Here is a 22,168-nt window from a genome sequence, read left to right as displayed (position 1 = left end):
TTTAAAAAAGAATTTTGCCCTTTTTTATTTTAGCTTTTTTTATGGGTAAAAGTGTCATTTTATTACTTACCTGGGAATCCTAGAAATCAAAAGAACATGGGTAAGTGCATTTGCGTAAATGCACTTACCAGGTAAGTCACAAAGATGCAAACAAATGATACATGACACTAGTAGAATGGAATGGTCCAATTTCAGTGCCATTGTAAGCGGATACAACACATGATCAATACAATCGACTCTCAAATTTTAAAACCCAACCCTCAATCATATATTTATTGCATCAATTAAGCTAATTATGTACTAGTTTTGTTAAATATATGGTACTATCTGGCTCAATAGGTAAGGTCTCTGGTTGGTTGTTGAAGGCTTAAGATCAAACCCCCACTATCACCAGAGTAGTCTTTACTCTTCCGTGAAGGATAGGAAATAAAAACCCTAGCTTTATATTTAATCTAGGAAAAATCCGTGTGGTCGGAAAGACATTATACTTGACGGTCTTTGACCAATCAAAACACCCCACACACCCCATGGGAATTTTGATAAATACCACCTGATTTATTACCACTTTTATGATATTGGTTCATTGGTTATAACTTACAAGTAGGGGTGGATTCGAATCAAGCCATGCCGAATATTTGGCTATTTGATCTTGGCTTGCTCATAAACTATTAGGTTCGATCTCTAGTTTGAGCTTGATTCAAATTAGAGACTTGAGCTCGAGCTCGGATTGAGCCAAAGGCTCGAAAGTTCGAGCTTGGCTACCTTTGATTGTATGTCTTCCTTAGCTGCTGAAATGCCACGCTAAGGTTTACCTAGTAGTTGAGGTGATGAGCCGAGGTCTCCCTAGAAGCCGAGGTTCCGAGCCAAGGTCTCCCTCAGTTGCCGAGGTGCCAAGCTGAGGTATCCCTCAGTTGTTGAAGTGCCAAGCTGAGGTTTCCCTAGCAGCTGAGGTGTCGAGTAAAGGACTCCCTTAGTTGCCAAGGTGCCAAGCTGAGGTTACCCTCAATGGCTGAGGTGCAGAGTTGAGGTTTCCCTCAGTAGCCGAGGTGACATATGCTCATGAGCCTCACGCGCTGAGCATTATTAAGCTCGAGCTTGGCTCAATTAGAAAACAAGCCTATATATTAGGCTCGAGTTTGGCTCAAAACTCGGTTTAGACCAAGACGAGCCGAGCTCAAACAACTCAGCTCATGGCCACCCATAGTTACAAGTTTTTCCAGCCTCATGTCTTTTCGTTATCATAGTCTAACCCTTTAATCTATTGATGCATTTCTGGAGTTTTGTAAGTTCCCCTAATTTATTCATGTATATCCTGATTACTCTCTTTCTATCTGTCCACACAAATCCAAAGGGGCAAATGGTAATATCTATTTTTTTTGCTAATATTTCAGTAATATCTTAATTTTTTTTGGTAATTATAACCTGATACATGTCTTAAAAATACCTTTCTGTTAGTGATGGTAATAATTTGAACCTTATTTTAGTCTTATGTCTCATTCATCTCACATATGCTCAAATCCTATCCCATAAAACAATGGTCTCATATTTTTTTTTCTTTTAATGTCATTAGTAAGTATGCATGTGCTTTTCATGTGGCAATTAGAGAACGAGTGAGGAGAAATGTAGTAGCTCAAATTACATTTTGTGCCATGGCAATTAAAAAATGACCAAAATAAAAAATAGGGGTATTTTAATTAAGAATAGGATTCATTGAATGTTAAGGGATTAATACAAATATAACACTTAATGAGAAGAATTTGAATGAAGAGAAAAAGTGATTGTTTAAATTACATTTTTGTCCCTACAATTAGAGAAGGACCAAATTAAAAAATTAAAGTATTTTAATCAAACAAAAGTTTCACACTATCATTCACATTTTTAATAGTAGTATAGATTGATATGTGCTTGTAAGTGGTAAGGTCCAACTCTTATTCAATTACCATTCTCTAATTCTATGGGTGATTTCTTTTACTATTTAAGATGGAATTTAATAAAAATTAAATCCAAATATCATATCACATGTTGATCAACTTGCTCCAGGACTAAAATCATAATAAAGCATATGATTTCTATGTTACAGAACAGCATGATGTGTCTAAACCTCTTGAGCATGTGAAAACACATTGCTTGGAAAGAGAAGTAAGCGTTCACCTAATAAAATAATTTGATCTCCTTTATAAATCAGGTCTTATTGGAGAAAAATACCATACCCTTTTTAAACTATTTAGTTTTAAAAGTTTAAAGTTAAATCTATTTAACTGTTTTATTAATCATTGCTTCTGGCTGTGGCCTGTGGGTGTATGGGTGTGAGTGTAAGTGTACATGCATAAACCGTTTTAGTTTTAATATTTTAAATTTAATTCGTTTAACCATTGGGATCGGCGTCCGGTAGGACAAGTCCGTTTCCAAACTGTTCCAACCGCCTTTTGCAACTTTGCATTAGGAATATCTTTTCATGAAATAAAGTACATGAACAGGGAGATATTCTCAATGTAAGGATGTAAAGGCTGATCGAACGGGCTTTGCCTTGATTGAAGTCGAACTCATTGACACTATATTGTAAGGGAGATGCATCTCTTGACACTATATTTCAAGGTTCAAAGTATAAAAAACGCAAGGTGTATTGGAAAGACAATTTTAAGAGACGTATTGGGATATGCTTTGGATATGTATGGATACGGACGAAAAATTACGATACGTATATATATGATAGAAAATTCAAATAAATATTAAAAAATATATTACTAACTATATTTACAAATTTTATATGATTGTAAATAAATCATTTAAATGTAAAAAACTATAATTTAATGGTTTATATAAAGTACGACATATCGGGACATAATTAGTAAACGTTTAAAATGATGGAATAACTAAAATGTAAAATAAACAAAAAAATAAAAATGTTAATGTCAATTTTCAAAAACCAATATAATATTATAATTAATCTTAATATTTATTAGTATATAAATTTTAATAATTAATTCTAACATTTATTAATAAACACTTGTCACTCGTTAAGAAAAGTGAAATTTTATTTAAAATAAAAAATACATGTAACCATAGCAAACAAGTATGTGTGGCTCGCTAGTGAATTGGTGTTTGTTAAAATCAAGTGACTAAGGTTCAAATCTTGCTATTGCTAAAATTTGAAATTTTTAACGAAATTAATGATATGTATCAAACTGTATGTTTCGGGCCCATATCGACCAATACAAATTCGAAACGTTTCGATACGGGCCTGTATCGACCAATACGGCCCATTGCGATATTTTGAACCTCTCGCTTTGGGTTGTTTTTGTGTCCATTTAAGTGTCCGTAAACTTTCTATAAATAGAGAACTAGTAGAGGGGTCCTGCGTTGCAGGGGTTTGCGAAAGGAAAATTATTGTATGGGTAAAAAATCTGCAAAAGGTAAATTTTTTATTTAAATGTTTTTTGGAAAAAAAATTTACTTAAAATGTGCTCAACCAAACAAATAAAACTAAAAATAACAAACTAAACCAATTTGAAGCCCACCATATTAACAGTAACCACTACCAAAAAAAAGAAAAAAAATCATGTCAATGATATTTTTTATGGGTAGTCATTTTAAATAATTTAGTAAATAAATAAATAACAGTTTATTTATTATTGGAACGAGATTGGTACATGCTATCTCAAATCAAACCCAATTGATTGACAATCCTAAATATTGGGCTAAGGGAGAGAGAGAGAGAAATAATTTGTTAGTAAAATAAATTATTAATTAATTTAATAATTTAGTAAATTAAATAATTAAATTTATGAATAATAATTTATTTATTTTATTAAAATAAATAAATAATTTAATTTAATAAAATAAATAAATAAAAACTCATTTATTATTGGGATGAGATAGGTATAGGCTATCCCAACAAGACCTGTTCATGGGCTGGGTAACCCGACGGCTTGGCCTAACCTGCTCTTGGTTGGGCTCGGACAAGAATTTAGGCCCCATAGGCTCAAGCTTGGGCCAAAAACACCAACTTGACATTTCTTCAGGTCGGGCTCAGGCTTTCTCAAAGGAACTTGGCCCAAGCCCAAGCTCAAAAAGAAAATATTTTATTTAATAAAATTTATTTTATATAACAAAACTATATTTTAAGTTAATTTAATATAAAAAATTAGTTTTGTTGTTAAATAAAGAATAAAAATGTTTTTTCTTAATTTCTTGGCTAGGATTTAGACTTTATATGAGGACTGGGCTCGAGCTCAAGATCTAGGCCTAATGGTCGGGTTGGGCTTGAATATATTCTAATGATATAGAGTCAATGCCTTGCATGGATCAGCCCGTGAACAACTCTAATCCCAACCCAGACCTAACTTATTGATAGTCTTAAATATTAGGCATGGGGAAAGAGAAAAAGAAATAATTAGTTAGTAAAATAAAATTTTAATTAATTGAATAATTTAGTAAATTAAATAAATAAAAATCAATGGATAATAATTTACTTGGTTTTGTAAAATAAATAAATAAATGAATAATTTAATTTAATAAAATAAACAAATATTCATTTATTGTTGGTATAGGATTAGTCCAAGCTAATCTAGAACTAAACCCGACCAATTGTCAACCCTAAATATTGGGCTTGGGTTGAATTAAATAAATAAAAATGAAAAATAAATAAATAATTTAATTAATAAAATAAAAAATAAATATTCATTTATTGTTGGGACAAGACTAGTCCAAGCTATTCATAACCGAAGCTGACCCATTAACAACCCTAAATATTGGGTTTGGGTTGAATTAAATAAATAAAAATTTATGGATAAAAATATATTTAATTTATTAAAATAAATAAATGAATAATTTAATTTAGAAAAATAAATAAATTTCATTTATTATTGGAACAGGACTGATCCAGTGTTGTCTCAATCAACAGTTAGGGTAGATGGAGAGCGAGCACGTATTGTCTCGGCATTTAGGGACTTGGGGAAGGCTATATAAATTTTATTTTTATAAAATATATATATTTTTTAAATTGAGCTCGAGCTTATGAGTTATTGACTCGAGCCGAACTCGAGCTCAATATTTTAGTTTGAATTGAGCTCGAGCTCGATCCTTATACAAACTTGGCAAGCCGAGCTCGAGCCTCATACTATTTGGCTCGGCTCGGCTCGAATCCACCACAATTTGAGAATATGCATGAGGGTTTGTTGCACCATTTTTCAGAAAACAACTTTTTTTTTGTTTGACATCAATGTTGCCACATAGGCTATTTTCTGGGAAAACAACACTGGTTTTGTTTGGTACCAATGTTATATAACCATTTTCAGCATTGGTCTACATTATCCAATGCCTAAGATAATGCTGCATTGATGCCACGTCATTGCACCGTTGGTAGCAACAGGCTGTTTTCTGAGAAAACATTGAATTTGTCATTTCTTCATACCACACTTTCCCGATTTCGAAGGCATGGTTTGGAGTAATGCCTTTTTTTTCTTGAAAAACAATGTCAAATAAGATGTCATTTTCTGAAGCACCACTTTTTTTGATGTAGTATTGTTTTTTTAGAAAACGACATCAATGCCAAACACTACCTTAGATTTGTCGATGTTTGGATGGAGTGGAGTTTTACATCGTAAATCAATGTAAAGCATAAACAAAAGTAAAGTTTTACATCAATTATTGATGTGAATACTGCATCGATAAAATTGGTGTAAGAATTTCATGCTTTTCTCCACGCTTTTCGAAGCTCAATAATAACTTTTTTATGGTTTAGTGTAAAACTTGATGAACTTTTACATCGATGACGTTTCCAAACGCAGCCTAAGAGGGTACTCGGTGTAGAGAATATAGTGACATCGTCTATAAGGAGATCGCATTCTCTCCAGCCAGGATGTAGAAAACTTTGTGCAACATCAAATAGAAAATTGCCACGTTAACTTAGCTTTTGAAATTCTAAAAAATAAATTTTATTTTTTACCCGCTCTTCACACTCCCCCACCATTTTCTCTTCCCTGGCCCCTGCCTCTCTGACTCTTCTCTGATCTCTCTCCCTCCTCCTTCACAGAACCATTCTCTCTCTCTCTCTCTCTCTCTCTCTCTCCTCCTTTCCTCTATTTTCACCGCCACAACCAATTGATCAGAAGGCACTGTTCATTACCCTTATTCTTCTATTTCCACTCATCCCCCTCTTAGATACAAATTTGATGGTATCCACTTTTCAAATCTATCTTTGAAAAGACTTGTGAGCCAACCAATGTATCTAACATGTCATCAAAGCGGGGTATAGGAAACTTTTATTTAACTGTAATCTTGTTAATGACACGATTGTCAACACAAATACACCAACTATCATCTTTCTGTGGTGTGAGTAAAGCTGGTACAACACATGAGCTTAAATTTTCATGGATCAACCCCTTATTCAACAACTCTGTTACATGTCTTTGGAGCTTCTCATGCTCCTTAGGACTCATTCTATAATGGGGTAGGTTAGACAATGCTGCTCTCGACATTAAATCTATATGATGTTGTTCATCTCTTAGGGGAGGAAGGCCATTGGGTAATTCTTCAGACATCACATTAGCATACTCATGAAGTAGTTTCTTCACCAACTCTAGAACATGTGTTTCTTTGCTAACTTCTTTTGTAATCAACTTGTAAACAACATCCAAATTCCCATCTTTTTGATCCAAAGAGAGTAGTGGTTGGCTTTGTTTCATTCTTTGGAGATAAATCAAGTTGCATTGGTTTAAGAGTTATGTTCTTATTATCTTTCACAAAGTTATATGTATTCTTGTCCCCATAATGAATAGTCTTACGATCATATTGCCATGGGTGACCCAAGAGAACATGTCATGCATCCATTGGGACAACATCACACCATACCGATTCTTCAAATAGTCTTACTTCATTTCATTTGTTGAACCACAGAATACGATATGGTCAGGGGTGTTAAACAGTCTTGAGCTGTAATTTATCCACCATCTCTTGAGAAACAAGATTCTCACTACTCCCACTGTCAATAATTAGGTTACACAACTTCCCACCAGTTGTACAACGTGTTCTAAAGATATTCTTTCTCAACCAGTCCCCTATTAGTGGTTCTTGAGGTGCAACCATAAAGTGTCGTATCACTAGAGCTTCACCCTCAATATCCCCATCCAAGTTTTCTTCCTCTAAAGCATTAGCTCTAGTAGTTTCGGTCACTTGCCCACTTCTACATGGCCTATATCGATCTTGTTGTTCACTAGTGACTTCATCAACTAGATGTGTTTGCCCTTCAATCCTTCTCTTAGGACATTCATTTGAACGTTATCCCAACTCCATACACCTGAAACATCTAATAGTAGACTGCCATTGACTACTATTTGTTGCATTTGAAGTCCCTTGGACTATAGGTCATATTTGGTTGATCCCATGACCCCTACGAGCCCCAACACTTCAACCTATAGTTGAAGATGTACCTTGAACAACACTTGGCCTCTGCCTTGAGTTCAGACTCAGTTGAGCTTCAACCTTTAGAGCTAGCTGATATGCATCCTTTACCTCATGTAGGCAATGTAGGCTGACTTGATCTTGTATTAGAAACCTCAAACCATTGATATATCTACCAACTTTTCGTTGTTCAGTTTTTGAGATATTACTCCGAAGAGTTATCTATTAAACTCTTTTGTGTACTCCTTCACACTCTTTTCCCGTTGCTTTAAATTTTGCACCCTTTGGTAAAGAATTTGTTCATAGTCTAGTGGTAAAAATGGGGATTTCAACTTCTCTTTCATTCTTCCCCAAGAACTAACATTTCTTTCCCCTTCCTTTTTTTGTCTCTTTGATAGTTTTTCCACTAATCTAAGGTTGTCCCACACATCTTTGTTGTTACAAGCTTCGCTTTTCTTTTTCATTAATTTCTTTCTAATCAAAATAATTTCCAATGATGTCCAACCATCCTAGAAGCTCTTCAGGTTCCAACTCACCATCAAACTCGGAAATATGGAGTTGAACACCATGACCTTGATTGGATTGTAAAACTTGCACTATTCGGTCTTCCCACCGTTGGTTGTTTTTCCTTCTTGTTGATCACCTTCAAGTTGCTCAATGTCTTCACTTGATTATTCACTAATAATGTCATTGAGTTATTCATCAACTCTAGGAGCTTGTCTTCTAATTCCTAGCCCCAAATCATTTGCTATATCACCATCCCTAGCAGCATTTTGAGCTACAAGTTGAGAAAGATGTTTAATATGTTCTTGCAATCCTCTTATAGCCTCTTACAAAACCTCTACAGTGACATGTTGTGGTCTTCTACCACCCCTATTGATGATGCGCGATCTAGTAGCTCCCTGTCGGCTGATGACTCAGAAGCCGAGCTGGAGAATTCCTTGTTGGAAGGTGACTTGGATGCCGAGCTGAGTAAGGCCAAGCTAGAAGATAGCTTGGGTGTCGAGCTATATAATGGAGAGTTGTGTAATTTTCTGAGAGACCTGTAGTGAAATAATATTAGAGTGCCCGAATTTCTTTACCCGAGGTGGGCATTCCAATGCTTAAGTCAGCAAGTTGGATATTTTTGAGAGAGCTAAAAGCAAGGATTCAAATATCGACATGATACGCCCGATATGGGGCGTATCGTATCAGTATCAGCCTTACCTGGCACACGATACACTATGATTGGAGGTGTATGCTGTTAGTCGTGTGTATCGGGTTGATACGCCTTGTATTAATACGTATTGGTCCGATATCATGCGATATAAACTAATACACGTTTGCACACACGTACTTGTTTATTAAAAATTAAAGGCGTTCACGTGACTCAAACCTGAGTCCCCCCATATGGGAAGCACATTTAAGGCAACTCGTAAACCATTTAGGCTACTTCACACTTGTGTAAACATTTAAAATAAAACAACTTTTATTGCATATAACATCTAAATAGTACATGTAATTCAAATAAATAATATATTTATGTTTAACAATTTTAAATAAAAATTGTAAAGAACAATATTCAAAATTGATATTTTATAAACCTATGGAATAAATAATCTATCAAATCCACATTAAAACCAAAAGATGATTTTAATCTCTTGAAATTTATGCAAATAAAATATTAATAATAAAATAATTATTTTAATACTTAAAATTAATATATATTAAATAATTGATTAATATTTTAATTTACATTACATTATTTTTTAGAAAATATTTGAGAGTATAATATTAAATAGAATCTATCGACTTTGTTAATCAACATTTATACCAAAAAATGATTTTTAATTTTAGAAATAAAACTATCAATAATATAATAATTATATTAGTAATTAAAATTTTGCATATTATATCTTAGAAATTTTAACAGATTTAATATATTTTAAATTGAAATTATATTTTTTATGAATTATTAATTGATATTCTAGTTTACATTTGAGAATTTAATATTTAGTTGACTTTTTTGTTAATGTAAAAAAATTAAAAAAAATAATTAATATAGTAATTAAAATATAATATATGTACATGTTATGTGTTGTGGACTCTTTATTGCTACATTATCAATAAAATTGTGTAATATTTATGCATACCATTAAAATATACATTTCCTTTGTATTTATACATTATTTATGACTATTTGATTTTAAATTTAGTGTTATTAATATATTTATGGAATTTGTATGTGTTTTTCCGGCATATCTAGGCATTTCCATTTTTTTCGTCTGTATCTATGCGTTTCCAAAGCGCATCCGTATCCGTATCTATATTTAATTTGTCTAATACGATACTCGACACCGAAACTTTGATCCTTGACTAAAAGTAAGAGAGCTAGAGAGTTACAAAAACTAAATCGTGCATGTACCTTGTGAGGTTGGAGGTGAGGCCTATAAATAGGCATTGTTTGGTGTGGGCTTCATGCACGTTGCCCAAAATCTTTGGAAGGTCGTGGCTGGCCAGGCCAAAGTCTTTAGAGGGAGTGGCGCATGTAGACCAAGTTTTGTGCCTCCGAAACATTCAATGCAGGAGATGACTTCTGGAAGACCCAAGAGTGACGAAATTCACACACGGAGGTTGGCAAGCACGCCTCGCAGGCCGCCATCTGGACCTCAGTCGAGTTGACAAGTCCTCAAGGGAGGTTGTTCCTCGTGCCGAGGTCACTTGGACCAATAACAACAAGGTACCACAAGTCGGCCCTGGACAAGGTGTTCTTAGCCACCTTACCGAGGTGCCCAAGTTATAAATGAGGTCGCCAGTTAGGACTCCAATTAGTTGGCGGATGTAAGTTGCCAGGTCAGATTTCAGCTAAGGCAAATCATTGCCTACGTGGTGTCGAGGTGTCATCTAGTTGTTTTGAGATGCCACATGTCCTGATGTCAATGGAGGGCCAAATCTGCCCTCATTACTTACATCCACCCCTTGCAACTATGATAATATAGAAAAACATGAGGAATGAACTTTGAAGTAAACCCAAGGAAAGAACTTGCTCTGATACCACTTGATGTGGACAGAAAGACCATTACATGCAATGCCTCAAATATACAACAATAAACATAAGAAATACCAAACTGAAAACAACAAACAAGTTGGATGTTTAGGGATTTTAGACCTTAACCTGAAGTAAAACTTCTCTTGGAACAATTCCGCTACAGTAACAATGGCAACAAACTGGCCTCTCGTAAGAACACACAACGATAAAAGGATTGGAAGGTGCCAAAAATATGTCAATTCCTCAAAACCCAAGTTCCCAATACTTGAAACCTTAACTAGGGCTAAGCTACAACTCAAATAAGAGAGAAAGAACCCGAAAAAATACCACTACAAAAACAACCCTCTTCTCTTTTATAACTCACTGCTTGCTTGCTGGACAAGCCAATTAAAATATTTACACAAGCCTCTAGATGTTTTCCTCTCACAAGCAACTCCTTAAGAACAAAACTAACTTCAAATGAACCCTTAAAAGATAACTTTTGTTAAAAAAAAACCCAAGACCAAAAATCCGACTTATAAAATGACGAAAATGCCCCTATTCCCAAACTATCAACAAAATTACCCAAAAATAACAATTTGGGATCCTACTACGAAAAAAAACATGCAAAACATAATACATTCACATTTTTTTTTGCATCATCACTCATTGATGTGTTTCACAACTCAAGCCCATACACGAGGGTCACATATCAATGTAAAAGTAGCTTTTAGGAAATTTCTGCTTTTTTGCCTTGACCAAACACTATATGCATACTATTCATATTTCAGGATTGAACCATTTCAACAATTTAAAAAAAAAAACATTTCAAGCAATTTAAATCACCATTATGCGTGCAAAATGCTGTTAGAAAATCCAAACACATAGAAGTATTGAAATAGCACTTTATTATGAGAACTAAGACATTTATAATATTCCCTTATGAACCATTTAAAAGCCGCGACAATCAAAATTTTCTAAGGAATTTAAATATGCAATTTAACTGATGGAAAGTTGTCAGTTTCATGATTTCTAACTAATGATTAGTTTTTGTAAGCAAAATTTTTTACTCTATGTACCGATACTACTACTTAATAAAGTGTTGATTTCTCCAATAATGTTGACAGACCTTCCATCAAACATCGATGAAAGTGTACTCTCACACAGCTTCTTCAGCTCCCTGGTTTGTGCAAGTGCTGCTTCCTGCAACATGGCATATTTATTCAGTTCTCAAGTTTTTCTTTCCCTTCCCGTCAAGTAGATCAATTACAAAGAAAAACAATTAATTTAGTGCCTTAAGAATCAAAATTCCAAACCTTTCTTTCTGAAGGAAGACTGATTGAGAAGCATTAAAATCTAATAATAAATCATGTCCAAGAGAGAATTAATGAATTAAACGGCAAGAACTGAAAATGAACCTTCCTGATACACCTAATATTGCTTCAAAAGCCTAAACCATCGGTCCAACAAATAGAACCTACAAAGCATGTGATCACAATTCCCAAGCAATTTTCTTCTATAATCTGCTTTTCTATCTCTACCAATTTCTTTTGAAAGATACTTGTCTGCAATTCCAGAAAAAGAAACCCTTTGATGAAAGAATCCAGACTTTTGTTTACTCCCTGAGAAGTGAGAATCATCTCCTACAGTTGCTACACTTTGTTATCTTGTTTTCTTCAGTTGGCGAGACCCCAACCTAAGCCTAGGGGTGAGGCAGTCAGATTCTATTCATTTCCTCTACCTTTCCAGTTTCCAATATTTCTTTTTTCTTTTCTGTCTTCTTTCCATTTACAATAGGCAGTACCCAACACTAACCGCGCCAGGAAGCTTCCAATACTCCCAAATTAGAATGGCTGCATGATCTTTTTTCTTAATCATTATGATCGTACAGATTCCAAGCATACATCATAGTGTTCTTTCTACAATGCTTGGGGAGTTCTCCCATCCAAAGTAATAGGTGGATGATATCCACTTATTGATTTTTGTCCCAGTAACTGGGTCCTGTTTGCTCTGCATATCTGCCACGTATCACATCTGTGCTCATATTTGTGTTTAAGAAAAAGTAAATACTCATACACACTCTAGATTTTCCTTTCTTCAAATGAATGAAATGGTTTAATGGTTTAGTGTCTTGGATATACCTTTGCATGGTTAGAATATGAGCAAATTAAGAATATAATATGAAGATCAAATCTCAAAACTTTACATTTATGGTACTATAGGGCATAAATATCAAGGAGATACAATGATTTTAGGTGATAAGAGTTTTTTCGAGGTCAGGTTGTGCTGCTGTTTCCATATAGGATATATAATGATTTTAGGTGCAATGCAACCAAATCATATCAAATTGTATAAATAAGGTAAATGGGTGTAAAAGGCATCATAAAAGCCTAAAATTCAACTTACAGAGCCAAAAAATGGGCTTTGCTCCTTTTGTTCTTTAAAAAAAAATTCTAGTCACCTCTCTGTCTTTATGTGACTAGAATAAACGCTCTACCCCTTCATTTTATTTTTAATTTTCTTTGCAGTTAACAGACTTACATATTCTCTCTTCTACGCATCTATGTCACATCTGATTCTTGATCCTAAAATCACAAAACTAATCCCTTTATATATGGGCCAAAAATTTAGGACCCTCACATGGACTTGTTTGGGCTTGCCTCAAGTGGCAGGTCAAAGGTGGAGGGCTGATCTCATGTAATTAGGAATGAAAGATGTTTAACATCACATTATCTACCTGAGGTAATGCAATTGGGAGATAATAAACAGATTAAAAGCTTCACATGTTTGAATTGTTGAGTGCTTAAATATATTTTATATATTATGTTTATAATTTGAGCCAATTTTAAAACACTTGGTTTCTTTTAAACTTCAAGTTAGCATTTTTTTGAAATAATATATTTTTTTTAATTTGTAAAAATTTTGCACCTTGCACTTATAAAATATCAATTTGAAGGAGACTCAATAAACTGCAACACCATCCCCCATGATGCCAAAGAATGACCAGTGGACCATAGCACTTAGCAAACCCATTAAAAAAGATCAGAGAATCTCTGGAAAGCTTTAATTTTCAGATTAGATGGATTGGGGCATGAATGCCATAGAATGTCTTGCAATTGGAATAGAAGAGGCCTTCTTGTATGCAGTTCTTTTTTTCTTGACCATTTGTGTATCAATGTACATTTTCTCATGTACTCTCCTGCTCTTTCATATAGAATGTATACTTGCTATCTTTTCCTCAAAAAGTTTAAAAATATAGACCCATGCAAAAAAAAAAAAATATATATATATATATATATATATAATAAAAAATAGTTGCATAAACATAAAGCTTTGCTATCCTATATGAAAACAAGCATGGATAGAATCAAATTCACTGTCCTACAATTGTGAATGTTCTCATTTTAGTGGAGTTTTTTTTTTCTATGGATAAAAGTTCATTTCAGTGAGAACTCAAATAGGAGATGTACAACTTACTTGCTTTGGCCAGGATGAAGATAGTGCATTGTGCAGCTCCATGCGTTTTGCTGACAAATCCTTCAAGCTCTCTTTCAACTTCACTTCATGATGCTTCTTTTCCTCCAATGTGCTCACAAGTCTTTCTAAAAACCTGAAATTTATGAAAGAACTTAGCTAAAGGCATTGAAAGAGGGAAAACAAGGAGGTAGGACTAATTCAGAACTACAGAACAACACCATAGAGATCAAATGCAAAATGTTAAGAATGGAAGAAGCAAATGGAAAAAAAAAAGAACATCCATGGTTATTGATCAAAAAATAAAAAAACAGAACATCCATAAGAAAGAAAAAGAAAGATCTTGTGGATTTTTTGAGGCATCATGCACTTTCACAGTTTCACATCATTATTTCTTCTAGTACAGATGGACATTTGAAACAATAAATTCTCAGATCAAGGAGGACGGATACATCCATGGCCGCTCAGTGCAAAATTTAGAGGGTACCTAGTGATTCTCGAGTTGGAGAAACCAAGGCAAGACTTCTTTTGGGATAGGATGAAAGACAAGAGAAAGATTCATTTGGTGGCATGGTCAAAAGTCTACTTACAAAGGAAAAAGGTGGATTGGGATTACAAACATTGAATACCTCAAATAAAGCTTTGCTTGGGAATGGATATTGGGGTATGGGAAGGAGAAAAAAGGAGATATGGAGGAAGATAATCCACTGTATATATGGTGATTCAGGTCTGGGATGGGAGACAGATCATATCTTAGGCTAATATGGTATGAGTCTTTGGAAAGGATTATGAAACACAGATCTCTTTCTCTACTTCACATCCCACCATGTATGAAATTGTACTAAACAAGGAGGAAACAATAAAGAAATGCTATGAAGTGGTTAGTGGATAGGCGATTTGGTTGCTAAGGGTGTAAGAAACATGTTTGGTTTGGGAAATGGAGGAGCTGGTATCTCTGCTAGAGTTCATTGATAGGCACAAGCCGGACCCAGAAAGGGGGGACTGTCAATGGTGGCGGGATAGATATGATGGTGTGTACTTGGTGTGAAGTCATACTATATGTTGCTGGTGACTTGTAACTCTCAAGTTGTGCCTTTGAAGTGGATTTGGAATGTTAAGACTTGGAGCCCCATCTAAGGTGACCTTTTTTGTTTGGACTTCATATTGAATAAAGTTCATAATGTTGACAATTTGAGGTAAAAAGGTATGCAATTGGATAATTTGTGTCACTTGGGAAGCTTTTTGGCTTGTGATGAGTGATACTTGGGATGTTCAAAGCCTTCAACTCATGGCCAAACACTGGTTTCAGTAAGAGAAGAAAGTTGGGCTTTGTAGACTGAGAGGAACAGGGGGGGTCTTTGAGAATGGAGTATCTTCATCAGAAGAGCTGTTAGACAAGGAAGAAAGGATCTTATTCAGATGAGATAGGCATGAGTAAGCATGAGAAAAGACTGCTGGTTATACGTGAAAATGTAGATAAACCTCATTTATACATATGGGAAGCAAATTTATATCAAACCAGTCTAAATGAATGCTAAAAAAGCTATCCACCTTCTGGAGTTCAGAATCATGATTAAGTCCCTTGTTTTCCTGTTTGTAAGCATAGAAATTGACAAGGAAACGTCGGCCAACATTTTCTCAATGGCATCAGCAGTGTATTGCTGCAGAACAAATGGAGCAACTGCCTGAACTTGATGCTGTAAAGATGCAGTCTCTTCACTTCTCAACTCCATTAACCGTTGATTTAGAAATGCTTTGATCTGAGCATAAAATACTAACAGCAAGTTAAAAAATAAAAAAAAAACTCCAAAATTCTAGAAGAAAGTCATATCTGGTTTGCAGCTCCACCATCACACTGATCAAGATGGTATCGTGTTTGCATTCAGAATTTAAGTACGTAGCATTTTTTGTTTTTAGAACAAGGGAAAATAAGATTTTATTTCAATTCAGAATAATATTAATAACAAGAAGGGCAGGGCCCATAACAGAAGCCCAGACCCCAAAACTACAAGATTTACACAATACACCCTCCAGAACTCTAAGGACTGCCATGGGGACATATAACCACTTCCCTTAGCAGAGAACCAAAAGCCAAGATTGGCAACAATGAAGTTAATAAGCTCCTGATGCTTTTGATTGCTATGACAAATATATATATATATATATATAGTATAATGTAGAATATGCATATTCATAAACCACACAAATATATGGTTTGTATGTATGTACATATGTATATATGCATGTAGTATATGGAAAAGGATTTGCTAGTTGAGTATTTTAGAGAGCCCAAAACTTACCCAGAAATCTTCTATGTGGCAATGTTGTTTTGAGCCCAAAAGTACCTGACATGTTTGCCCCTTCACCCTCTAGTTATGTGAGAAATTTCAGCTTCATAACCCCAGCCAAATGTCATATAATCCTTCCCATATGGGATTTTTTTGCATTAAAAAAGAAAACAATCAATAACTATTACTTGAGTATTGATTTGGTGGTAAAATTTGTTGCTGCACTATGATACCTGGATACCTGTACAAAGGTGCCATATCATGTCGGATACTTCAAATTTTAGTATAATTATGTACCTGATACTGTATCCAGCCATGTCCTTGCCAGACATGGGTAACATAGGTGCTGCAATCTTTCCTACTTTTGGAATGTGCTAGTTGGCTTAGCTGGTAAAGTCAGTGGATGTAGTTCCCACTGATGTGGGATTAAATCCTGACTTCACCCTCTCCACCCCCTTCCAAGTTTAGCCGGGAAAAAACATGCTTTCTATATTATTATTATTATTACTATTATTATTAATCTGTACTCAATGGTTGTTGATTTATTTTTCTTTTTCTTAACATATCATCAAGATGGTAGCTTTCAGCCCTGAGCCAAGCTTGTGCAGAGTTTATCTGGCTATTGTCTTTGACTGGGAGATGACTCTCCTCCTTGGTATTTTAAGGAAGCAGACCAATGTAGCACTTCCTTCCATTGTCATCTTCATCTCCAAGGAGCACATTTTTAGCAAGAGGGTTCACGGAATCAATGTCAGTTCTGAAAATGAGAGCATATCCATCATCCATGACATTATGATTGAGTTTGATATGATTAGACTCATCAACCTGTCCCCCTTGATCTCTGCATGGATGTGAAAATAATGAGACACGTAAAAGATAATAAGAATCTTGATGGTGGGATTATATTTGAAGGAAAGATAGTGCCCACCAAAAGCCATTCATTGAGCAGAGATAAGGTTTCCTGTATCCCTGAAAATTTCCATATCTTGAAAATATTTTCTTTACGAACAATGACTAAAGGATTATTATATAGATGCAGTTTCATCTTAGATCTTCCTTCTCCTTGTAAGGAGCAAGTTCTCCATTAATCGATGATCAAGCCAAGCAGAGTCAAGCTTAGCATAAAGCCCTTCAAGCCTGATCTTGGCACTATAAGCTCACCAACAGCCTGAACCAAGCCTCAGTCAGATGATGCAGTGATAATTCCAAGCAGAGCTGACCAAAGCTCAGCCTAGTTTACAACTCTAGCTCATATGGACACATTATAACAAAAATAGAGTAGGCTACATGAGAAAGGTGCACTACACTAACTGGGTCAGTTAGGGAGCTTCCCTGCAATAACACCACCTGTGTCTGCCACACGGAGGGATCATGTGCTCAACCCAAACCAGTCATAGATGGAGGACCCACTAGATAGGCCATTTGTTCAATTATGCAGTGTACATCATCCCTATATTGATCCTTGTATGTAATTTTGCAAGTCTTTAATCTAGAAATTGCTTATAAAAAGGGTCTATTTTGACCACAAGACAATGTCTTTGGGGCAGAATGTTTTTTCCCATAGATAGATGATGAGGAGATTCCAGAGCTCTAAACTAACCTGCCATGTAGAAGACTCCTAGGTCATTTACAAAAGCTCATTAAACAACACAACTTTCCCTTGTGTGATATATATATGTATTTATGTATGTATGTATGTATGTACATGTATGCATGTATGTATGTATACATGTGAATTTCCTTATATGAAGACAAATTTAAGACAGATATAGACCAGAATAGGGAAGAACAATGACAAATAGCAAATACCTCAAATAGATCATCAAGAATCTTATTTCTGTACTCTGTCTCCAGAAGTTGACTTCTCTGTTCTCTTGTTTCCTGAGTTTGAGCTGACATATTCAGAACTGATGTCTGTGATTCCAGAACCGGGTCCTGTCTATCTACATCTTCAAGAACTTCAACTTCAGGATTTTCAACACTAATATCCCAAGATATCTCAGATGTGTGAAACTCTGGGGCAATGCCTTCTTCCACTTTACTTACAGGAGTCTGATCAGAACTCATGCCATTGTTTGTTGATGAATCCTGTATGGCATCACTGATATTTACCATTTCATAAGGGCCTAGTCCATTTGCAGTATCATTCGTTTCTTCCACAACCCCAATGTCCCAATCAATCTGAGAGCTTTCCAGAGAAATATTCCAGTCAATGGCATCAGTTGCAAGATTCCCTGTCATAAGAGAATCTGCATTGACCTTTGAAAGATCTGTTACAGAATCAAGGTCCTCAGGGACCACAGAAATATTCAGAGAAGGGGGATTTTCACGAATGTCCCTTAAATTTGGCAGCACATTCCCTGAAGAGTTCTGCAGTCACATTTATAAACTATACTTACTATATGAATGTGCAGACAAGTTCACCTGGTCATCCACTATATAAATATCCAAAGTTCAACACTGGTCATTAATGAGCCTCACCTCCTTTTCTGTATGAGCATCTCTAACAAAATTTGAATAGTAGTCCATTGCTCGCGATATTGAATCTCCATTTATGACTTCAAGAATCTCGCTGAAGGTGCCTGGAAGTGACATTGCAGTCTCTAGAAGTTCCAACCTAACATTTTTCCCCTGCAAAGCAAAACTATTACATTGTTAATCTTAATTATTTCTGATACTAAAATCTATACTCATATGACAAACCCCAAGAGAACAACCTGCAGCCCAAGCTCTTGACAAGCTTCTACATATTTAGCTGCTGATAGGGCTGCATTTCTTTTAATATCAACCTCCTTGCGCTCTAATTCTGTTAGTTGTTGCTGAATCTTCTGCACCTGCTTTTTCTGATATGGACTTCAACATACAAGTGCAGTGATAAGTAATCAATCACATAACATAAAATTAAAAGCTCCATACCCTACATGTGACATATTAACAATGTGAATCTGGAACTGCCTTACATTTCATAGTTCACATTTTGGACCATTATGTGAGCAGCCTCACCAAGAAAAATGCGATCCTTTTCAAAAGCTCGCACAATGGCCTCCCATTCACCCTATCAGAATGTCAAAACAAGGCTATAAGAACAATATAAAGAAAGGGTGGAGAAAACATAAGTGTGATATGGTTGACTTTAAAGATCTTACAGCAGAACCTGATAACCGGCCAAAAATGTTCCGGCTTTCTGGAGCTGATCTCAGAAGAATGTCATATATTTTCTTTGCTTCTGTGTATCCGATGGCTGAAAAGGAAATGGATGCCATCAGGATATGACAGGAATCATCCTGAATCTCTAAAAGTATAGCTTTGTTTTTTAGTTTTTCTTTCCAATTCTAAATAACCAAAAAATGGCTGTTCTACTGAATTCATCCCAGTATTGTATGGAGATTCTACTTCTTTCTTTGTTTTTCTTCTATTTTTTAATCATGTAACCCTACCAGGATCTGAAGTTGGAAAGGTTAAGCTTGTAAGACCAAATTCCCTCTTATCACTATCAAGTTATCAATTTCTTAAATTACCGAAGTTCATGGATGTTATGCAACTTTACATTCTTATTGATGAAAAATGTACATCTGAATTCTATGCAACAATCAACCTTTCTTGAGCGAAAACAAAAGGAACAGTAAACATGATAAAAAAATCGAACTTTGGCGTGACCTTCTTGATCTAGGGTCTGAAAATAGGGATCAATATTCTTCGGTAGAGCCGAGAAAGCCGATGAAATCCGAGCCCTTACTGCTGCCAGTCGTTTTCGATAATCAGCTGGAATTTTCTTCCGATCGACCAACCATTCTTCACTCCAATAGAAATATACCAAAGCATGAATAAACCCAAACAGATATTATAATAGTTTGAACCCTAAATTAACTTTGAAAGAACAAAAAAAAAGGAACCCAAGGCCAAACTTGAGATTGTTAAAGTTTACCTGCGAGACGAGCGAAAGCTATATCAATCGGAAGTTTGCGAATCTCTTCTGGGTCGTGCATCTTCCGATGAGCTCTCTCGCCAGAATTCGAAATTCTATACTTCTCTCTTTCTGCTTCGAATGACTGAAGAGCAGTAGTTCCCGACTCGCGTGTAGCTCTCTGCTGTCAAAAGGTAGGCATTAGCAAAACGTAAATGACGAACTGACGGGGCGCACGTTTTCGCGTTAATTATTCGTGGTAAAAGTAAAATACTAAAATATAAAAATCTCTCCTAGATTTTCTGAGAATCATATTAATCTCTCCGGTCTTTTTTTTACTCTAAGGTAAACCTCCCTTAAGTGTAAGGACCACCCTTTCCGCGGATACCGCCCCAACATTTTAAATAAATTATTAAAAAATAAAACAGTTTAAATAAATAAATAAATACAAAAAATAACAGTATATTTCAACTATTTTTACCATATATATACATGCTTTTTTATAAACAAATAAATAACAAAATTTATAAATATATATATATATATATATATATATATATATATATATATATATATATATATTGGATCCGATTGATCATCTGAATCTGATTTTTTTAATTGAATCCGATTATTTGATTCGATCTGATTCAAAAATCTAAAATGAGGATATTCGAATCTGACAAAATAGGGTCAGACTTCCGATTGGATCAGAATCCGATCCATTTGCACCCAAAAAAACATGTAGGATAAGGTATTAAGCTAAATTGAATCCCCCTAACCCGTACTTTGTTGTTGTAAGCAATGTTTTAAGACTCTAATCAGTAATAAATGGAACTCTCTATGTCCTGGTTTTACTAGTTAATTAGGTGGTTTGGCCGTCCGGCCTGTCAAAACCATCATTTAATCGGGACCCAAAAAGGCCACTGGTTCCTGATTTTAATGGTTTGATTGTCTAGTCCTATTAAAACATTGGTTGTAACTTGTAAGGCATTGAACTTGTGTATTATATATGAAATCTTCATATATAAGAAAACAACATGTGTTTTTTTTTTTTTATGAAATCTTCATTTTTCACACATGTTTTTTTTTTAATTAAATCATAAAAAATATAAGAAAACAACATAAAAAAAAACATTTTCCTATCTTGATTGTCTCTAATAAAATCCATCCACTACTCAAATAAAAACTCTCTTAGCTAATAATTGTTTCTAATAAAATTCATTATTACTCTCTCTCTCTCTCTCTCCAATGGTCAATATTTCTAACATCTTCCTTTGTCCCCATTAAAGGATTCCTCACTAAGGCTCATCCAACTCCCAAAAGTAATATTCAAGGGGTTATGCTGACAGAGTAGAATAATAACAGAAACTTGAAGAACATCTATTATAAATATTAAAAGATATTCCTGACGAGGAAATCGGGAGAAAATATCAAAAAAGATTTGCTTAAGAAGGAAGATATAATCTCATACAGCGAAATTATAAAGATCAATAATCTTAAAAATGAAGTTAGATCTCTAAAGACAAGAACTGAAATATCAGAATCTTATAAAGATTTAGTATACCAAGGAGGATCTAGTAGATCCTCAGAAATAGGAAATGTAGAACCTACTAAATTTGTAGGAGATGATGAAGAATTTGTATATTCAATTGAAGAAGCCAAGTACCAAAAATGGTACTCAAAAGTTACAATTAAAATTAAAGATTTTAATTCCTCGATAATAGCCCTAATTGATTCAGGTGTTGATATAAGTTGTATTAGAGAATGAATTGCACCTTCTATATATTTTGAGAAAACTTCTCAGCAAGTGAATGCCGCTGATGGAAGAAAACTAGAGATTAAATATAAGATCCCTGTTACCCATATTTTCAATCAAGGAACTTACCTAAAGACTATGTTTCTCATGGTAAGAAACTTAAGGCAAGATGTTATATTAGGAGCACCCTTCCTACTGTCAATTCTTCCCTACCAAATAGATTCTACAGGAATTACTGCCACCATAGGTGAAATAGCAGTCACCTACAAGTTCTGCCAAAAGCTAAAAATAATGGCAATAAATACTCTAAAAGAAAGCTTAAAAGATAGTCAAATTTA

The 22,168-nt window shown here is 34.8% G+C and overlaps 1 protein-coding gene across 2 annotated transcripts; it reads right to left on the bottom strand.

Moving 5' to 3' along the window:
• Positions 1-11,299: 11,299 nt before the first annotated feature.
• On the bottom strand, positions 11,300-20,299 carry LOC104587245 (CDK5RAP3 protein homolog). 2 transcript variants are annotated; one of them, XM_010244777.3, is made up of 10 exons: positions 20,096-20,298; positions 19,828-19,962; positions 19,317-19,411; positions 19,131-19,225; positions 18,888-19,023; positions 18,652-18,801; positions 17,980-18,540; positions 15,434-15,642; positions 13,886-14,018; positions 11,300-11,611 (listed from the first exon to the last, which is right to left on the bottom strand). In XM_010244777.3, the coding sequence occupies exons 1-10, from the start codon at positions 20,154-20,156 to the stop codon at positions 11,480-11,482; spliced, it is 1,707 nt and encodes a 568-aa protein (XP_010243079.1). In that variant the 5' UTR covers positions 20,157-20,298; the 3' UTR covers positions 11,300-11,479. The 2 variants fall into 2 exon arrangements, with proteins under 2 accessions (XP_010243079.1, XP_088751513.1); XM_088895387.1 differs by lacking the exon at positions 19,828-19,962 and having other exon boundaries at positions 20,096-20,299.
• Between the last annotated feature and the right edge of the window lie 1,869 nt (positions 20,300-22,168).

This window comes from Nelumbo nucifera, chromosome 1 (assembly GCF_055504915.1).
Source record: "Nelumbo nucifera cultivar China Antique chromosome 1, China Antique-T2T, whole genome shotgun sequence".
Lineage (NCBI taxonomy): Eukaryota > Viridiplantae > Streptophyta > Magnoliopsida > Proteales > Nelumbonaceae > Nelumbo > Nelumbo nucifera.
The sequence above is the reverse complement of the archived record's forward strand: the minus strand, read 5'-3'. Positions and strand labels throughout refer to the sequence as shown.